Below are 16,901 nucleotides of genomic sequence, written 5' to 3'. Positions count from 1 at the left end.
GGACTTAAGTGATTCTCTTACCTCAGCCTCTTGAGTAGCTGGGACTGTAGGTGCCTGCCACAATGCCCGGCTATTTTTTTTTTTTTTTTTTTGCAGTTGCCACTGCTGTTTTAACTGGCCGGGGCCAGGTTTGAACCTGCCACCCTCGGCACATGGGGCCGGCGCCCTACTCACTGAGCCACAGGTGCTGTCCTGCTTCATATTATTCAAGGCAGGAACTATGTAGATATCCTCAGTGAGGAACTGGTTGTCATAGCTCCAACCGTTGCAGTGAAATGGTACATAGCTGTGAAAAGACAATGAGGTAGGTCAGTGTGTACTGACGTGAACGTACCTCCAAGGTAAGTTGTTAAGAGGAAAAGCAAAGTGTAATGAGATGTTTCCATTTTGTATAATTTTGTTCTTTTTTTTTCCGGATTAATATGGGGGTATATACGATTAGGTTACATAGTTTGCTTTTGTAGGGTTAAAGTCGGACTGTCTTTCACTGGGTAGGTGTACAGTATAACTGTTCAATGTATGCATTGGGTGAGTTTTTCTTTCTTTTTTTTTTAAGGGAGGGTGTTGTACAACCATTGACATGCTTTACATGGGGAGAGAGTAGTTTTAGAGGAACAATACTTTCTTCTTGGTGAGGTGGATTAGAGGGCAAGGGCAAATTTGACACCTTTTTGTACTGTTTGAAAATTTACCATGTATAGGAATGACTTGTTAAGAGGGTAACCACCCCTTCTCCCAACTCCCAAAAAATCACTTGAGAAAAACCTAAATATTTCTAGTGCTCTTGTTCAAAGAAAAAAAAAATATATATATATTTTTTGAGACAAAATCTCACTCTTGTCACTCAGGCATGTTGTCTCAGCTCATAGCAACCTCAAATTCTTGGGCTCAAGCAATTCTCTTGCCTCAGCCTCCCAAGTAGCTGGGACTATAGGTACCTGCCACAATGTCCAGCTATTTTTTGACAAGGGGTCTCGCTCTTGCTCAGGCAGGTCTCAAACTTGTGAGCTCAGGCAATGCACCCACTCGGCTTCCCAAGTGCTGGGATTACAGACATTAACCACCACCCCCAGCCTTAAATGCCCGGTATTGCTATGGCTCAGTCTGGTCTTGAACTCGTGAGCTTGGGTAAGCTACCCACATCGGCCTCCCAGAGTGCTAGGATTACGGGTGTGAGCCACCTTGTCCAGCCTTTAGTTTTCCTATTTTTTTTTTTTAGAGACACAGTCTTACTCTGTTGCCCTCAGTAGAGTGCTCTGGCATCATAGCTCACAGCAACCTCCAGCTCTTGGGCTTAGGTGATTCTCTTGCCCCGCTACAGGTGCCCGCCACAACGCCTGGCTATTTTTTGTTGCAGTTTGGCCGGGGCTGGTTTCAAACCTGCCACCCTTGGTATATGGCCCTACTCAACGAGCCACAGGCGCCGCCCTAGTTTTTGTATTTTTGGTAGAGATGGGGTCTTTCTCTTGCTCAGGCTGGTCTTGAACTCCTGAACTCAAACAATCCACCTGGCTTGGCTTCCCAAAGTACTGGGATTATAGGTGTTTCTGGCAGAAAAAATTATTTTTTGCCTTTTTTCAGGCATCTCATATTAAAATGTTTAATAACTAGCCAGGTGCTCACACCTATAATCGCAGCAATTTGGGAAGCCAAGGTGTGAGATTTCCTTGTGGCCAGGAGTTCAAAACAAGCCTGGGCAATATGACAAGACCCTTTTAAAAAAGTTAAAAAATTGGGCGGCACCTTGGCTCAGAGGAGTAGGGTGCTGGCCCCATATACCAGAGATGGCAGGTTCAAACCCAGCCCCTGCCAAAAACTGCAAAAAAAAAAAAAAGTTAAAAAATCAACTACCCTGTTTCCCCGAAAATAAGACTTACTTACAGAAAAGATAAGAAGTCCCCTGAAAATAAGACCTAGCGCATCTTTGGGCGCACACCTTAAAATAAGACACTGTCTTATTTTCGGGGAAACAGGTTAGATAGGGTAATGTCCTGTACCTGTAGTCCCAGTTGTTCTGGAGGCCTGGGCAGGAAGATTGCTTGAGCCCAGGAGTTGAAGATTGCAGTGAGCTGGGATCACTCCACTGCTTTCCTGCTTGAGGAACAGAGTGATACCCTGCCTCAAATTTGATGACCAGTACTGTAAGTATGTAGAACATATCCTCTCCTGAATAAAAGGGTAAACTGGAGCAGTGGTATTTGTAAGGGGTGGGCTATCAGGGCTCTGTCAGCATTTTTTTTTTTTTTTTTTTTTTGCAGTTTTTGGCCAGGGCTGGGTTTGAACCCATTCCCTCTGGCATATGGAGCTGGCACCTTACTCCTTTGAGCCACAGAGCTGCCCTCTGTCAGCATTTTAAGTGTGTATGCATTTTGTTTAAGAATTTCACTACTGGGAATGTATCTGAAGGATACATTCTGTGTATCTGAATGTACAGAAAAAAATGTTTATTGCAACTTTTTTTAAAAAGGGGAAAAAAAGGATATGATAAAACTATTTTTGTAGAGATGAGGTCTCTCTATTGCCCTGCCTGGTTTCAAACTCCTGGGTTCAACCAGTCCTCCCACCTTGGCCTTCCAAACTTCTAGGACTAGAGGGAGGCTGCGTTTTTTTTTTTTTTTTTTTTTTTTTTGTAGAGACAGAGTCTCACTTTATCGCCCTCGGTAGAGTGCCATGGCATCACACAGCTCACAGCAACCTCCAACTCCTGGGCTGAAGCGATTCTCTTGCCTCAGCCTCCCGAGTAGCTGGGACTACAGGCGCCCGCCACAACGCCCGGCTATTTTTTGGTTTGCAGTTCAGCTGGGGCCGGGTTTGAACCCGCCACCCTCGGTATATGGGGCTGGCGCCTTACCGACTGAGCCACAGGCGCCGCCCGAGGCTGCGTTTTTTATGTGTCTTTGTTACCAGAGCAAGTTACCAAACTTTTGGGTCTTCTAGTGACAGAGGTTTAGGAAAGTATTTCTTTTGTTTTTGTTTTGAGACAGAGTCGATCTGTCACCCTGGATAGAGTGCCATGGTGTCATAGCTCATAGCAACCTCAAACTCCTGGGCCCAAGTAGTTGTCTTGGCTCTGCCTCCTGAGTAGCTGGGACTACAGGTGCCTACCACAAAGCCCAGCTAGTGTTTTTTTCTTTTCTTTTCTTTTCTTTTCTGTTTTAGTAGAGATGGAGTCTCCTGTTTGCTCAGGTTATTCTCCAACCCCTGAGCTTAAGCAATCCACCTGCTTCAGCCTCTTAGAGTGCTAGGATTATAGGCATGAGCCATTGTGCCTAGGCATAAGAAGATATTTTATTGTTATTTTGACCTTGATGAGTGAGACTTCTAGCACATTCCCCCCCCCCCCATTTTCTTGCTTTGTGATTTTTTTAGGTTTTCAGAACAACACCCAGACTCAGCACCTGTAGCTCAAGTGGCTAAGGTGCCAGCCACATACACCGGAGCTGGCACGTTCGAATCTAGCCCAGGCCTGCCAAATAATGACAACTACAACCAAAAAATAGCCGGGCGTTGTGGCAGGCACCGTAGTCGGAGCCTGAGGCAAGAGAATCTCTTAAGCCCAGGATTTGGAGGTTGCTGTGAGCTGTGATGCCACAGCACTCTACCCATGGCAACAGCTTGAGGCTCTGTCTCAAAAAAAAGAACAACACCCATCAGGTTATTTCCAAACTTCTTCAGTACACCAAATGAGATTAGTTCTGGTTCTGCCTAGTTTTTCTCTTACAGGTATACAGTGTAATAGTTACATTTTTCTAGGTCAGATGTCCTGGCTTAGAGAACCTTAGAGTCTCTCTACAGAGGTTTTGAGGCGTGTAGAGCACTTAATGGTCAAAGAGTGACAGGTCTGACTCATAGCACGTTGTTACACCTCTCTGTTCATCTGTACACAGCGCTGGTGCTTTGGAGCCAACATGCAGGGGTTCTTACCTCCTGACTCTGTTACTTAAGTAGTGTGACAGCTGTATTTCACTTTCATCATCTGTGAGACAGAGACTCTGAGAGTTTCTCTGTGGAGGTTTTGAGGCATGTAGAACATGTAGTGCTGTATAGGGTGTCTGTTGCTGGGACAGTTCTGATGACAGCATGGGCTTATCTCAGACTCCCAGGCTGGTGTCATTGCTCTGGGCAGGCAGGGTCAGGAACAGTACCAAACAGTCCTGTGTATGGTGGGGCAGCCACCTCCAACAGTGATGAGGTCTGCTAAACGGCCTGATTTGGCCCAATAGCCCTAGCACAGAGGACACCCAGCCCTTTGTGCTGGTGCTGTGCTATATACCCCGTTTCCCAGAAAATAAGACATCCTCCGAAAATAAGACCTACTTACAGGAAAGATAAGACGTCCCCTGAAAATAAGACCTACGCATCTTTGGGAGCACACCTTAAAATAAGACACTGTCTTATTTTCAGGGAAACAGGGTACTTGTAGGATTTGTGTTTCAGGGATTTTAGTGAGATGCCTGTAGAATCTGGATGACTTTTTAGTGAGTGGTAGGTTGTGATTAGGGCCTAATTTTTGGAGTATAGGTTTTTTTTTTTTTTTGTAAAGACAGTCTCACTTTATTGCCCTCAGTAGAGTGCCATGGCGTCACACAGCTTCCCAAGTAGCTGGGATCACAGGCACCTGCCACAATGCCAGGCTGTTTTTTGTTGCAGTTTGGCTGGGGCCGGGTTTGAACCCCCCACCCTCGATATATGGGGCTGGTGCCCTACCCACTGAGCCACAGGTGCTGCCCTTTTATTTATTTATTTATTTATTTATTTATTTTTTAAAAAAGATATTCTCAACTTGGAGAATGCAAGTGACCTCATAGCAATCTCAAACTCCTGAGCTGAAGTGATCCTACTTTCCAGTAGTTGAAACTACAGGTACCCGTCACAATGCCCATAAAGACAGGGTGTTGGTTTCAGACTCCTGGGCTCAAGTGATGCTCCCACCGTGCCAGGATTACAGGAATGAGCGCCTGTCCCTGGCCCTAGTTTGTTTTTAATCATTTAATTCTGCTCTTAAGGCCAGGCGAGGTGGCTTACACTGGTAAACCTAGCATTCTGGGAGGTTGAAGGTGGGTGGATTGCCCTGAGCTCATCGGTTCGAGACCAGCCTGAGCCAGAGTGAAACCTTGTCTCTAAAAACAGCCAGGTGTAGTGGTGGGCGCCTATAATTGCAGCTACTCAGGAGGCTGAGGCAAGAGTATTGCTTGAGCCCAAGAGTTGGAGGTTGCTGTGAGCTGTGATGGTACAGCACTCTACTGAGGGGGATAAAGTGAGACTTTTTTTTTTTTAAAGAGACAGAGTCTCACTTTGTCACCCTTGGTAGCGTACCGTGGCGTCACAGCTCACAGCAATCTCCAACTCCTGGGCTTAGGCAATTCTCTTGTCTCAGCCTTCCGAGTAGCTTCCGCCACAATGCCTATTTTTTTTGTTGTCGCAGTTTGGCCAGGGCCAGGTTTGAACCTGCCATCCTTAGTATATGTGGCTGGTGCCCTACCCACTGAGCCACAGGCGTTGTTGGAGATCATGTCTTAAAAAAAAACAACAAATCTCTTAATAATTGAGGAACCAATCTAAAATTGAGAAACCCTTTGAAGGGAGGGAGAGGGGGCACTTAAAACAGAGAGCCAGCTTTTTAAGAACTTGGCAGTTAAAAAGACCTTTTTCAGGCTAGGTGCCTGTGGCTCAAGCCGCTAAGGTGCCAGCCATATACACCTGAGCTGGTGGGTTCGAATCTACCTTTGGCCTGCCAAACAACAGTGACAGCTGGTACCAAAAAATAGCCAGGTGTTGTGGCGGGTGCCTGTGGTCCCAGCTACTTGGGAGGCAGAGGCAGGAGAATCGCGTGAGCCCAGGAGCTGGACGTTGCTGTGAGCTGTGATGCCATGGCACTCTACCCAGGGTGACAGGATAGAGTTGAGGTTCTGTCTTCAAAAAAAAAAATTCATGGTTTGCTTGTTCTCACTTATGAAGTTTACCATTTAGATTCTTCTTATGATATAGGTAATTGCATTAATTGGTAAAGGCGTTGGCAGGGTTATCAGATGTCTGTGCTTTATTTTGTCTCCATGAGTGGATCCTTCTGTCTGTCTCATGTGTGCAATTACTCTGCTTGGGGAGAGTGTAGAGCAGTGGTTCTCAACCTTCCTAATGCTGCGACCCTTTAATATAGTTGTTCACGTTGTGGTGACCCCCAACTATAAAAATATTTTCGTTGCTACTTCATAACTGTAATTTTGCTACTGTTATGAATTGTAATGTAAATATCTGATATGCAGGATGTATTTAGGTGACCACTGTGAAAGGGTCGTTCGACCCTCAAAGGGATCACGACCCACAGTTGAGAACCTCTGTCATAGAGGACAGTGCATGGGTGACCCTGGAGCCTCTCAGACTTTGTCTGTTAGGGAGCTGTTTTCTTTTTTTTTTTTTTTTGTAGAGACAGAGTCTCACTGTACCGCCCTCGGGTAGAGTGCCGTGGCATCACACAGCTCACAGCAACCTCCAGCTCCTGGGCTTACATGATTCTCTTGCCTCAGCCTCCCGAGCAGCTGGGACTACAGGCACCCGCCACAGCGCCCGGCTATTTTTTTGTTGCCGTTTGGCCGGGGCTGGGTTTGAACCCACCACCCTCGGCATATGGGGCCGGTGCCCTACTCACTGAGCCACAGGCGCCGCCCCAGGGAGCTGTTTTCTCAGGTGAGCACAGATGACACAGATCTTTATCAGGTAGCTCACTGGCACTTTGATCCTGGGTGGGGCCTCTAACCAGCTCTTCATTTTTCCATGAAGTACAGCATACAGGTGTGTATAAGCAAACAAATGCTACATTATTGTTATTATTATTTTTTTTGAGACAGTGTCTCACTGTGTCACCCTCTTGGTGTCAGCAACCTCAAACTCTTCAGTTTAAGTGATTCTCTTGCCTTAGCTTTCCAAGTAGCTGGGATTACAGGTGCCCACCACACCTGGACACCTGGCTATTTTTTTTTTTTTTTTTTTAGAGACAGACTTTTACTTTATCACCCTCGGTAGAGTGCTGTGATATCACAGCTCACAGCAACCTCCAGCTCTTGGGCTTAGGTGATTCTCTTGCCTCAGCCTGCTGAGTAGCTGGAACTGCAGGCACCCGCCACAACGCCCGGCTATTTTTTTGTTGCAGTTTGTCTGGGGCTGGGTTTGAATCCACCACCCTTGGTATATGGGGCCAGCACCCTACTCACTGAGCCACAGGTGCCGCCCAATGCCTGGCTATTGTTTGTTGTCGTTGCAGTTGTCATTGTTATTTTAGGAGGCCTGGGCTGGAAGTTTGAACCCGCCAACCCTGGTTTATGTGGCTGGAGCCCTAACCACTGGGCTATGGGCACTGAGCCAAGAGGAATTTTTTTTTTTTGAGATAGAGCTTCAACCTGTTGCCCTGGGTAGAGTGCGGTGGCGTCACAGCTCACAGCAACCTCCAACACTCTTGGGCTCAAGTGATTCTCCTGCCTCCGCCTCCCAAGTAGCTAGGACTACAGTGCCTGCCACAGCGCCCGGCTATTTTTTGGTTATGGGCGTCGTCGTTTTGGCAGGCCCAGGCTGGATTCGAACCCACCAGCTCAGGTGTATGTGGCTGGTGTCTTAGCCGTTTGAGCCACAGGTGCCGAGCCAAAAGGAAATTTTTTTTTTTTTTTTTTTTTGTAGAGACAGAGTCTCACTGTACTGCCCTCAGGTAGAGTGCCATGAGGTCACATGGCTCATAGCAACCTCTAACTCTTGGGCTTACGCAATTCTCTTGTCTCAGCCTCCCAAGCAGCTGGGACTACAGGCGCCCGCCACAACACCCGACTATTTTTTTTTTTGTTGCAGTTTGGCCGGAGCTGGGTTTGAACCCACCACCGTCGGCATATGGGGCCGGGGCCCTGCTCACTGAGCCACAGGCTCCGCCCCCCAAGAGGAAATTTTTTAATTCCAAAATTATAGAGTAATAATCTGTGTGTTGTCAGCCATGAATGAGAATACTGTAGCACTCCTGCAGCTTTCTGGGAATCTTGGCATCATCCTGGGAACTTCTTTCCTATCTTGACCTTCTCTCAAGAATGGATTTATTTGAAAAAAATATTTAAAGTTATTAGAGGGTATCAACCCCTCCACTGTGCTAAGATCCATTCTGGTGCTTCACTGATGTTGGTGGGCCACTTAAGGCTGTGTCCTGCCCTCTTCTGTCTGTTTTAGGAGAGGGGATATAGATTATCACTCCTTGATTTGTTGTTCCTAACTTTTTTTTTTTTTGAGACAGAGTCTCAAGCTGTCACCCTGGGTGGAGTGCCATGGCATCACAACTTACAGCAACTTCCAACTACTGGGCTTAAGCGATTCTCTTGCCTCAGCCTCCCAAATAGCTGGGACTACAGGCGTAGACCACAACATCTGGCTTTTTTTTTTGGCTTTAGTTGTCATTGTGGTTTCGAACCCGCCAGCTCTGGTGTATGTGGCTAGCGCCTTAGCCATTTGAGCTACAGGTGCCCAGCCTGTTGTCCTAAGTTTCATCTGCTGTAATCTCCACTCAAAATTTTCTCTTCTTAATTTTTTGGTAATAGATCATGCTAGCTAAACCTGTCTTCACTGCTAACCATACTTAGTGTCATATACATGATGCTGACATTAGCAAGCTGATTCATGGTGTACCTTTAGTGTTTCTTTTTTATTTTGTAGAGACAGAGTCTCACTTTACTGCCTTCGGTAGAGTGCCATAGTGTCACAGGACTCACAGCAACCTCTAGCTCTTGGGCTTCCGCGATTCTCCTGCCTTAGCCTCCTGAGCATCTGGGACTACAGGCGCCCGCCACAATGCCGGCTATTTTTTGATTGCAGTTCAGCCGGGGCTGGGTTTGAACCCACCACCCTCGGTATATGGGTGCGCCTGTGGCTCAGTGAGTAGGGCGTTGGCCCCTTTGGTGTTTCTTAATTTTTTATTTTATTTTATTTTTTTTTAATTTGGCCGGGGCTGGGTTTGAACCTGCCACCTCTGGCATATGGGACCGGCGCCCTACCCGCTGAGCCACAGGCGCCACCCAATTTTTTATTTTATTTTTGTTTAGCAGGCCCTGCCACCCCTGCTACATGGGGCTGCCGCTCTAACCACTGAGCTATGGGCACCCCCCACCTTTGGTGTAATTTTTTTTTTTTTTTCCATTTTCTCCTCGCGTATGAAGATACCCTTTGGTGTTTCTTATTGCTGGTCATAGACTGATAGTTGGAAAAATGAAGTCCTGTTTATGTATCTATCTGAAATTTCATTGGCCTTTGCTTAGTTACAGCAAATTAACTTCAGCATTATCAGCGTATTCATTCATTACTTTCTGATTATTTCCCACCAGGTCTTTGCAGAGCAATTTCATATCTAGAGTTTCTTTTCCTTTATCTCTTTGGATAACTAATGATCAGTTTTCTTATTACTTGAGACAGTAGGCAAATGTCTATTTGCAGCTCTCAGTAATATTCTGTTGTTTTGTTTTTGAGGTGAAAGAGGGGACGCTACCCTCAGAACATGAGGGAGTAATATTTACATGGCTCACAGAGACCAGTGAGTACATCATGTGCACCTTCTGTAACTGTAACTCTTCAGCAGAGGGCCTCTAGCACCAGCCTCCTCTCAGCCTTTTTTAACCCTCAGTGCTATTGATTATGGCTACATGTTTTAATTTTCCTCTAAATTTCTTGGTAATATTGAGGTTTGGAGGTTCTTTTACAGATTATAAAAGTGAACAAGTAAATCCAATGAGAAGACTGTGCTTCAAAACAGTAATTTGGTTTAATAGATGAGAAGACTGTGCTTCAAAACAGTCATTTGGTTTAACAAATATGAATGTATTAGCTGTAGTGTAGTTTAAGATCTTCCCATTGAACCTACAAGCTTTAAAAAACCAACTAACCAGGAGTGTATTTCCCATCAAACAAATAGGCACTGGGGCTGGGCATGTCACGCCTATAATCCTAGCACTCAGGGAAGGTGAGGCGGGTGGATTGCCCTGAGCTCATAGGTTCTAGACCAGCCTGAGCTAGAGCGAGATCCCATCTATAAAAATAACCAGGTGTTGTGGTGGGAGTCTCTAGTCCCAGGTACTTGGGGGGCTAACTAAGGCAAGAGAATCACTTGAGCCCAAAAGTTTGAGTTTGCTGTGAGCTATGATGCTATGGCTCTCTACAGAGGGTGACAAAGTGAGACTCTGTCTCAAAAAAAAAAAAAAAAAAAGGCACTGGGACTGTACACATAAATGATTATAGCCTCTGCTTTTCCTGTGCTAGGCAATGGATCACTTGGAGTCCTTTATCGCAGAATGTGATCGGAGAACTGAGCTTGCCAAGAAACGGCTGGCGGAAACACAGGAGGAGATCAGTGCAGAAGTTTCTGCAAAGGTAAACCTGGTGGTTTTGGTGTGAATCATTATCTTGCAAATATTGGGTTGTTGACAGATCTTAACTCACCATCAGCACTGATTGGGTAATTTTAGAGGTAGATAGTACTCTCTACCTTAAACCAGGAAGGACTAAAGGCTGTGACAAAGCACATGTGTGTTACCCCACAGGAGTTGCTGCTTCCGTCCTATATTTCTTCCTGTCTGTTTTTTACCCCCTGTGCCTGCTTTTTACTTTGTTTTGTTTAACATTCCATTATAAAACAGGAGGCAAGAAAAATTTAGTGAGACATGATCAAACTGTGTGTATCCAAGTCATGGAATGGAAAAGGAGATAGCATTTTTTTTTTTTTTTCGGTTTTTGGCTGGGGCTGGGTTTGAACCCACTACCTCCCGAATATGGGGCTGGCATCCCACCCCTTTGAGCCACAGGCGCCGCCCTTTTTTTTTTTTTTTTTTGGTGAGACAGAATCTTACTTTTTCGCCCTCGATAGAGTGATGTGGCATTATAATTCACAGCAACCTCAGACTCCTGGGCTCGAGTGATCCTCTTGCCTCAGCCTCCCAAGTAGCTGGGACTATAGGCACCTGCCACAACCCTTGGCTATTTTTTTTTTTTTTTTTTTTAGAGGCGGAGTCTTGCAATCTTGAACTTGTGAGCTCAGGTGATCCGCCAACCTCGGCCTCCCAGAGTATTGGGATCACAGGTGTGAGCCACCACGCCTAGCCAAGAGATAGATCTTTATGTGTGTCTGAGTTTCAGCTACATCATTCTTCTGTTTCCCCCCCTCAGTGGAACTGAGTCTGTTATTCCTTTTCAGTATTGTAAAAGCATTTCTTAGGATATATGCAATTGCTAATTGAACCAAAAGTGATATTTTGTTTCTGAAGGTAAATCTCAGTAATGAGGTATTTTGCTTATTGTAAAAGTTTGTGTTTAAACCTAGACATTTTATTATCCATACCCAGAAGACGTAAAAAGAGACAGCCTAGGAAATGACTGTGTACGGTCTATGGAACTATACTGGAAGTAACAAAGATGCCATTGCTTTTGTTGGAACACAGTACTCAGGGTTAGAACACAGTACTTCAGGGTCAGATCGGAATCTCAGAGGCAGCAATAATGATGCCATACTTGTTAGTGTGCATGTGACTCCGTGTGGATCTTTATCTGTTCTGTTTTCAGTAGAATAAATTGGAAATGCAATAGGAGAAATGCTTGTTTCCTTTGTATTCAAACTTCTATGTTTTTTAGGTTTCTGCTTACCCAGTTCTTTCTCTCTTAGGCAGAAAAAGTACATGAGTTGAATGAAGAAATAGGAAAACTCCTTGCTAAAGCTGAGCAGCTAGGTGCTGAAGGAAATGTGGATGAATCCCAGAAGATTCTTATGGAAGTGGAGAAAGTTCGTGCAAAGAAAAAAGAAGCTGAGGTTGGTGAAATAGCTTAGAGCGAGAGAATCTTAGTAATTTGTTAGAGTTGAACATTTTGACTGTTAAGTTGCGCCTGCATTTTATTTAAAAAATTAATAAATTTTGTTTTTTAAGGAATTTAAGATTCACAGTAACATAGCATACAGACATTGCCCATGTATTTCCTGTCCCACTCAGCATCCCCCATTATCAAGATCTCCTGCCAGAATGGTACATATGTTATCATTAAACATGATATTGCTCAAAGTCCAGTTTATACTTGCTGGTTCATTCTTGAGTGTTGTATTCTCTATGGTTTTAGAAACATGTACAGGAACATGTATTTACCATTGTAGCATCATAGAGAGAGGAGTTTCACTGTCTCTAAAATTCCTCTGTGTTTCACCTCTTCCTTCCTTCCCTCTAACCCCTGGCAACCACTGATTTATTTTTCTTTTTCCTTTTTTTTTTTTAATTAAGACATAGACTCACTCAGTTACCCTGGGGTTGAATGCTGTGGCATCATAGCTCACAGCAACCTCAAACTCTTGAGTTCAAGTGATTCTCTTGCCTCAGCATCCTGAGTAGCTGGGACTACAGGTACCCGTCACAGTACCCAGTTATTTTTAGAGACGGGATCTTGCCTTTTGCTCAGGCTGATCTCGAACTCACAAGCTCAAGCAGTCCGCCTGCCTCAGCCTCCCAAAGTGTTGGGATACAGGTGTGAGCCACCATGCCTGGCCTAAGAAAATATTTTAGTACAGCTGTACAATGTTCTTGTATTTTAAACTAAGTGCTATGCAAGAGTCAAAAAGTTAAAAAAGGGATTATAAAATCTTATAAAGCAAAAGTAAGCTCGGGCGGCACTGTGGTTCAGTGGATAGGGCGCCAGCCTCATATACCAAGGATGGCAGGTTTGAACCCGGCCCCAGCCAAACTGCTACAAAAAATAGCCAGGCATTGTGGTGGGCCCTGGTAGTCCCAGCTACTCTGGAGGCTGAGGCAAGAGAATCATCTAAGCCCAGGAGTTGGAGGTTGTTGTGAGCTGTGACGCTACGGCACTCTACCAAGAGTGATAAAGTAAGACTCTGTCTCTAAAAAAAAAAATAAAAAGATTAAAAGTAAGCTAAGGTTAATTATATATATATATATTTCTTTTTCTTATGTCCTTAATCTGTAAGCTATTTTCTTGTTAATTCTTTTTAACTTTTAAAACTTTTTTGTTTTATTTCTTAATTTTTTTTTTTTTTTTTTTTTTGAGACAGTCTCACTTTGTCGCCCCCAGTAGAGTGCGTGGCATCAGAGCTCACAGCAATCTCAGATTCCTGGTCTCAAGTGATTCTCTTGCCTCAGCCTCCTGAGTAGCTGGGACTACAGGCACCTGCTACAATGCCTGGCTATTTTTAGAGGCAGCGTTTTGCTCTTGCTCGGGCTGGTCTCAAACCTGTGACCTCAGGCAATCTGCCTGCCTCTGCCTCCCAAAGTGCTGAGATTATGAGATTACAGGTGTAAGCCATTGTGCCCTTGTTTACTTTTTTAATTAATTAATTTATTTTTTTAATAGAGACAGTCTCACTTCATGACCCTTGGTAGAGTGCCGTGGCGTCACACTGCTCACAGCAACCTCCAGCTCCTGGGCTTAGGTGATTCTTTTGCTTCAGCCTCCTAAGTAGCTGGGACTACAGGCGCCTGCGATAATACCCGGCTATTTTTTGTTGTTGTTGTTGTTGCAGTTTGGCGGGGGCTGGGTTTGAACCTGCCACCCTTGGTATATGGGGCTGGCACCTCACCGACTGAGCCACAGGCGCCACCCCTATATTTTTAATTTTTATGTGTTCTGAGACAGAGTCTAACTCTGATGCTCTGGGTAGTGCCATAGCGTCATAGCTCACAGCAACCTCAAACTCTTGAGCTGTGGCAATCCTCTTGCCTCTGCCTCTTGCCTATAGCTGGGCACTAGAAGTACCCACCACGATGTTCTGCTAGTTTTTCTATTTTTAGTGGAGATGGGGTCTCGCTCTTCCTCCGGGTGGTTTTGAGCTTAGGAATTTAAAGTTACAGTGAGCTACGATTATGCCATCGTACTCCAGGGCAAAAAAAGAAAAACTGAGATACAAACATACACATGGGCTGGGTATGGTGGCTCACACCTGTAATCCTAGCACTCTGGGAGGCTGAGGACGGTGGATTGCTTGAGCTCACAGGTTTGAGACCAGACTGAGCAAGAGCGAAACTCCGTCTCTAAAAATAATCAGTCATTTTGATAGTCCCAGCTACTTGGGAGGCTGAGGCAAGAGAATCACTTGAGCCCAAGAGTTTGAGGTTGCTCTGAGCTCTGATACCATGGCACTCTACCAAGGGCGACAAAAAATGAGACTCTGTCTCAAAAAGGAAAGAAAGAAAGAAACACACCTAAGTCTAAGCTTTTTTTTTTTTTTTTTTTTAAGACAGTCTAATTATGTCACCCTTGGTAGCGTGCTATGGTGTCACAGCTCACAGCAACTTCTAAATCTTGGGTTTAAGCAATTCTCTTGCTTCAGCCTCCCGAGTAGCTGGGACTACAGGCACCCACCACAATGCCCAGCTGTTTTTTTGTTGTAGTTGTTGTTTAGCAGGCTGGGTTCGAACCCACCAGCCTCTGTGTATGTGGGGCCAGCACCCTAACCATTGAGCTATGGGTGCTGAGATGTAAGTCTAGGCTTAGTCAGGGTTGGGATCATCATCGTCTCACTAGGTAGCAAGGTAAATCAAGCTGTCATCTCCTATGCCATTGGCAGTGCAGTAAATTTATTTTCACTAACCATCATTGGAGACAAGAGTAGTGTGTTGTGGTGCAGTATCACTTGGTAATAGGGATCTTTTAGCTCCATTGTGATATGATGGACCTGTTGTTGCTGACCAAAATGTCATTATTTGACAATGAGTATAACTTGCATTCTCTCTTTTCTTCTTAGCCTGGTTAGAGATATACTGATTTTGTTGATCTTTTCAAAGAACCAGCTTTTGGTTTCGGTGATTGTTCTCTATTGATTTTCTGTTTTCAATGTCATCAATTTCTGCTCTAATATTTATTATTTCTTTCCTTTTGCTTTCTTTGGATTTAATTTGCTCTTCTTTTTCTGGTTTTGTAAGGTGGAGACTTAGATAATTGACATGACATCTTTTCTTTTCTTTTTTTTTTTTTTGTAGAGACAGAGTCTCACTTTATGGCCCTCGGTAGAGTGCCATGGCATCACACAGCTCACAGCAATCTCCAACTCCTGGGCTTAAGTGATTCTCTTGCCTCAGCCTCCTGAGTAGCTGGGACTACAGGTGCCCGCCACAACACCCGGCTAGACATGACATCTTTTCAATATATGTATTCAATGCTATATATTTTCCTCCTTTTAGTACTGCTTTCTCTACATCCCACACATTTTGATAAGTTATGTTTTCATTTTGTTAAAAAAATTTTTTTTCTTTTGAGACAAGAGTCTCACCGTCACACCTGGTAGTATGCTGTGGCATCATAGCTCACAGCAACCTCAAACTCAGGGGCTCAAGTGATTCTCCTGCCTCAGCCTCCCGACTAGCTGGGACTACAGGTGCCTGCCACAACACCCGGCTTTTTTTTCTGTTGCAGTTGTCGTTGTTTAGCTGGCCCAGTCAGGTTTGAACCCGCCAGCCCTGATGTATGTGGCCAGCACCCTAACCACTGAGCAATGGGCGTCAAGCCTGGTGTAAAGTATTTTTTATTTCTCTCAGGATTTTTTCTTTGTCTCGTGTGTTTTTGGGGTTTTTTGTTTGTTTTTTGAGACACAGTCTCATTATGTCGCCCTTGGTAGAATGCTGTGGCGTTAACAGCTCACAGCAGCCTCAAACTCTTAGGCTTAAGCAATTCTCTTGCCTCAGCCTCCTGAGTAGCTGGGGCTACAGGCGCTTGCCACAATGCCCAGCCATTTTTTTGTTGTTGTTGTCATTGTTGTTAGCAGGCCCAGGCCGGGCTCAAACTTGCCAGCTTTGGTGTATGTGGCTGGTGCCCTACTCACTGAGCTAAAGGCGTCAAGCCTGTCTTGTGTTTTTTTAATTACCAAGTATTTGGGACTTTCCAGCTTTTGTTATTGGTTTCTAGTTTAATTTCACTGTGGTCTGAGAACAGACGTTGTATGTCCTTTTAAGTTTGTTAAGGTGTGTTTTATGGTTCAGAATGGAGTCCGTCTTGGTGAGTGTTCCATGTGAGCTTGAGAAGACTGTATATTATTGCAGGATGTCAGTCACACCCTGTCGTGTTGATGCTGGAGTTTAGCTCTACCCTTACAAGTCTTCTACGTGCTGCATCTGTGAGGTACTGAGAGAGTAGTGTTGGATTTCCAGCTGTTATTACGGAGGATTCATCTATTTTTCCTTCCAGTTCAGTGTTGTTACTTGACACACTATGAGATGCACATAGGCTATGAATTATTAAATCTCTTTAGAGAATTGACCTCTTTATCATTATGTAATATTCCTCTTTATTCCTGATAACTTTTCTTGCTCTAAAGAAAAGTTTTGCTTTGCTTTGTCTGAAATTGATGTAGTTACTTCCACTTCCTTCTGATTAGTGCTAGGATGATGCATTTTCTATATCCCACTTATTTTTTCAGTATATATATATATATATCTTTGTAATAACATTAACCTGAGTTTCTTATACACATTTGTTACTGTTTTCTGTTGCCTTTGTTCTTTTATCTTCTTTTTGTGGTTTTAAGTGTCTTACAGGATTATTCTTACCTCCTTAGCATATCAGTTTTATTTTTTTTGGTTAGTATTTTTTAGTTGTTGCCCTAGAGTTGGGAGTGTATATTTACAACTAATCCAATTCCACTTTCAAATAACACACTTCACAGGTAGTGTGAGTAACTTACATAATAATAATACTTGTACTTCTTCCTTTTTGCCGCAGTATGGTTGCTGTCATTCATTTGACTTCATAAATATGTATGTATATGTATATATGAATATATATAATCAAATTCTTAAGAAAAGTTTTTGTTTAAACTTGTTCATTCTCCAGTGTTTTTTATGTAGATTATTAATTTTAGGAACTTCTCATATTTCAACTATTTCTTTTGTTTCATTCTCTCTTCT

The 16,901-nt window shown here is 44.1% G+C and overlaps 1 protein-coding gene across 3 annotated transcripts in view; it reads left to right on the top strand.

The window, feature by feature from the left end:
* The window catches only part of LUC7L (LUC7 like), a 45,128-nt gene that overhangs the window by 13,401 nt on the left and 14,826 nt on the right, over positions 1-16,901 (top strand). For all 3 annotated transcript variants that reach the window (XM_053556075.1, XM_053556077.1, XM_053556076.1), the window contains 2 exons: positions 10,273-10,383; positions 11,669-11,812. In XM_053556075.1, coding sequence (XP_053412050.1) covers positions 10,273-10,383; positions 11,669-11,812 — 255 coding nt within the window. The remainder of the gene's footprint in view (positions 1-10,272; positions 10,384-11,668; positions 11,813-16,901) is intronic.

Source organism: Nycticebus coucang, chromosome 12 (genome assembly GCF_027406575.1).
Source record: "Nycticebus coucang isolate mNycCou1 chromosome 12, mNycCou1.pri, whole genome shotgun sequence".
NCBI classification, from domain to species: domain Eukaryota; kingdom Metazoa; phylum Chordata; class Mammalia; order Primates; family Lorisidae; genus Nycticebus; species Nycticebus coucang.
The sequence above is the reverse complement of the archived record's forward strand: the minus strand, read 5'-3'. Positions and strand labels throughout refer to the sequence as shown.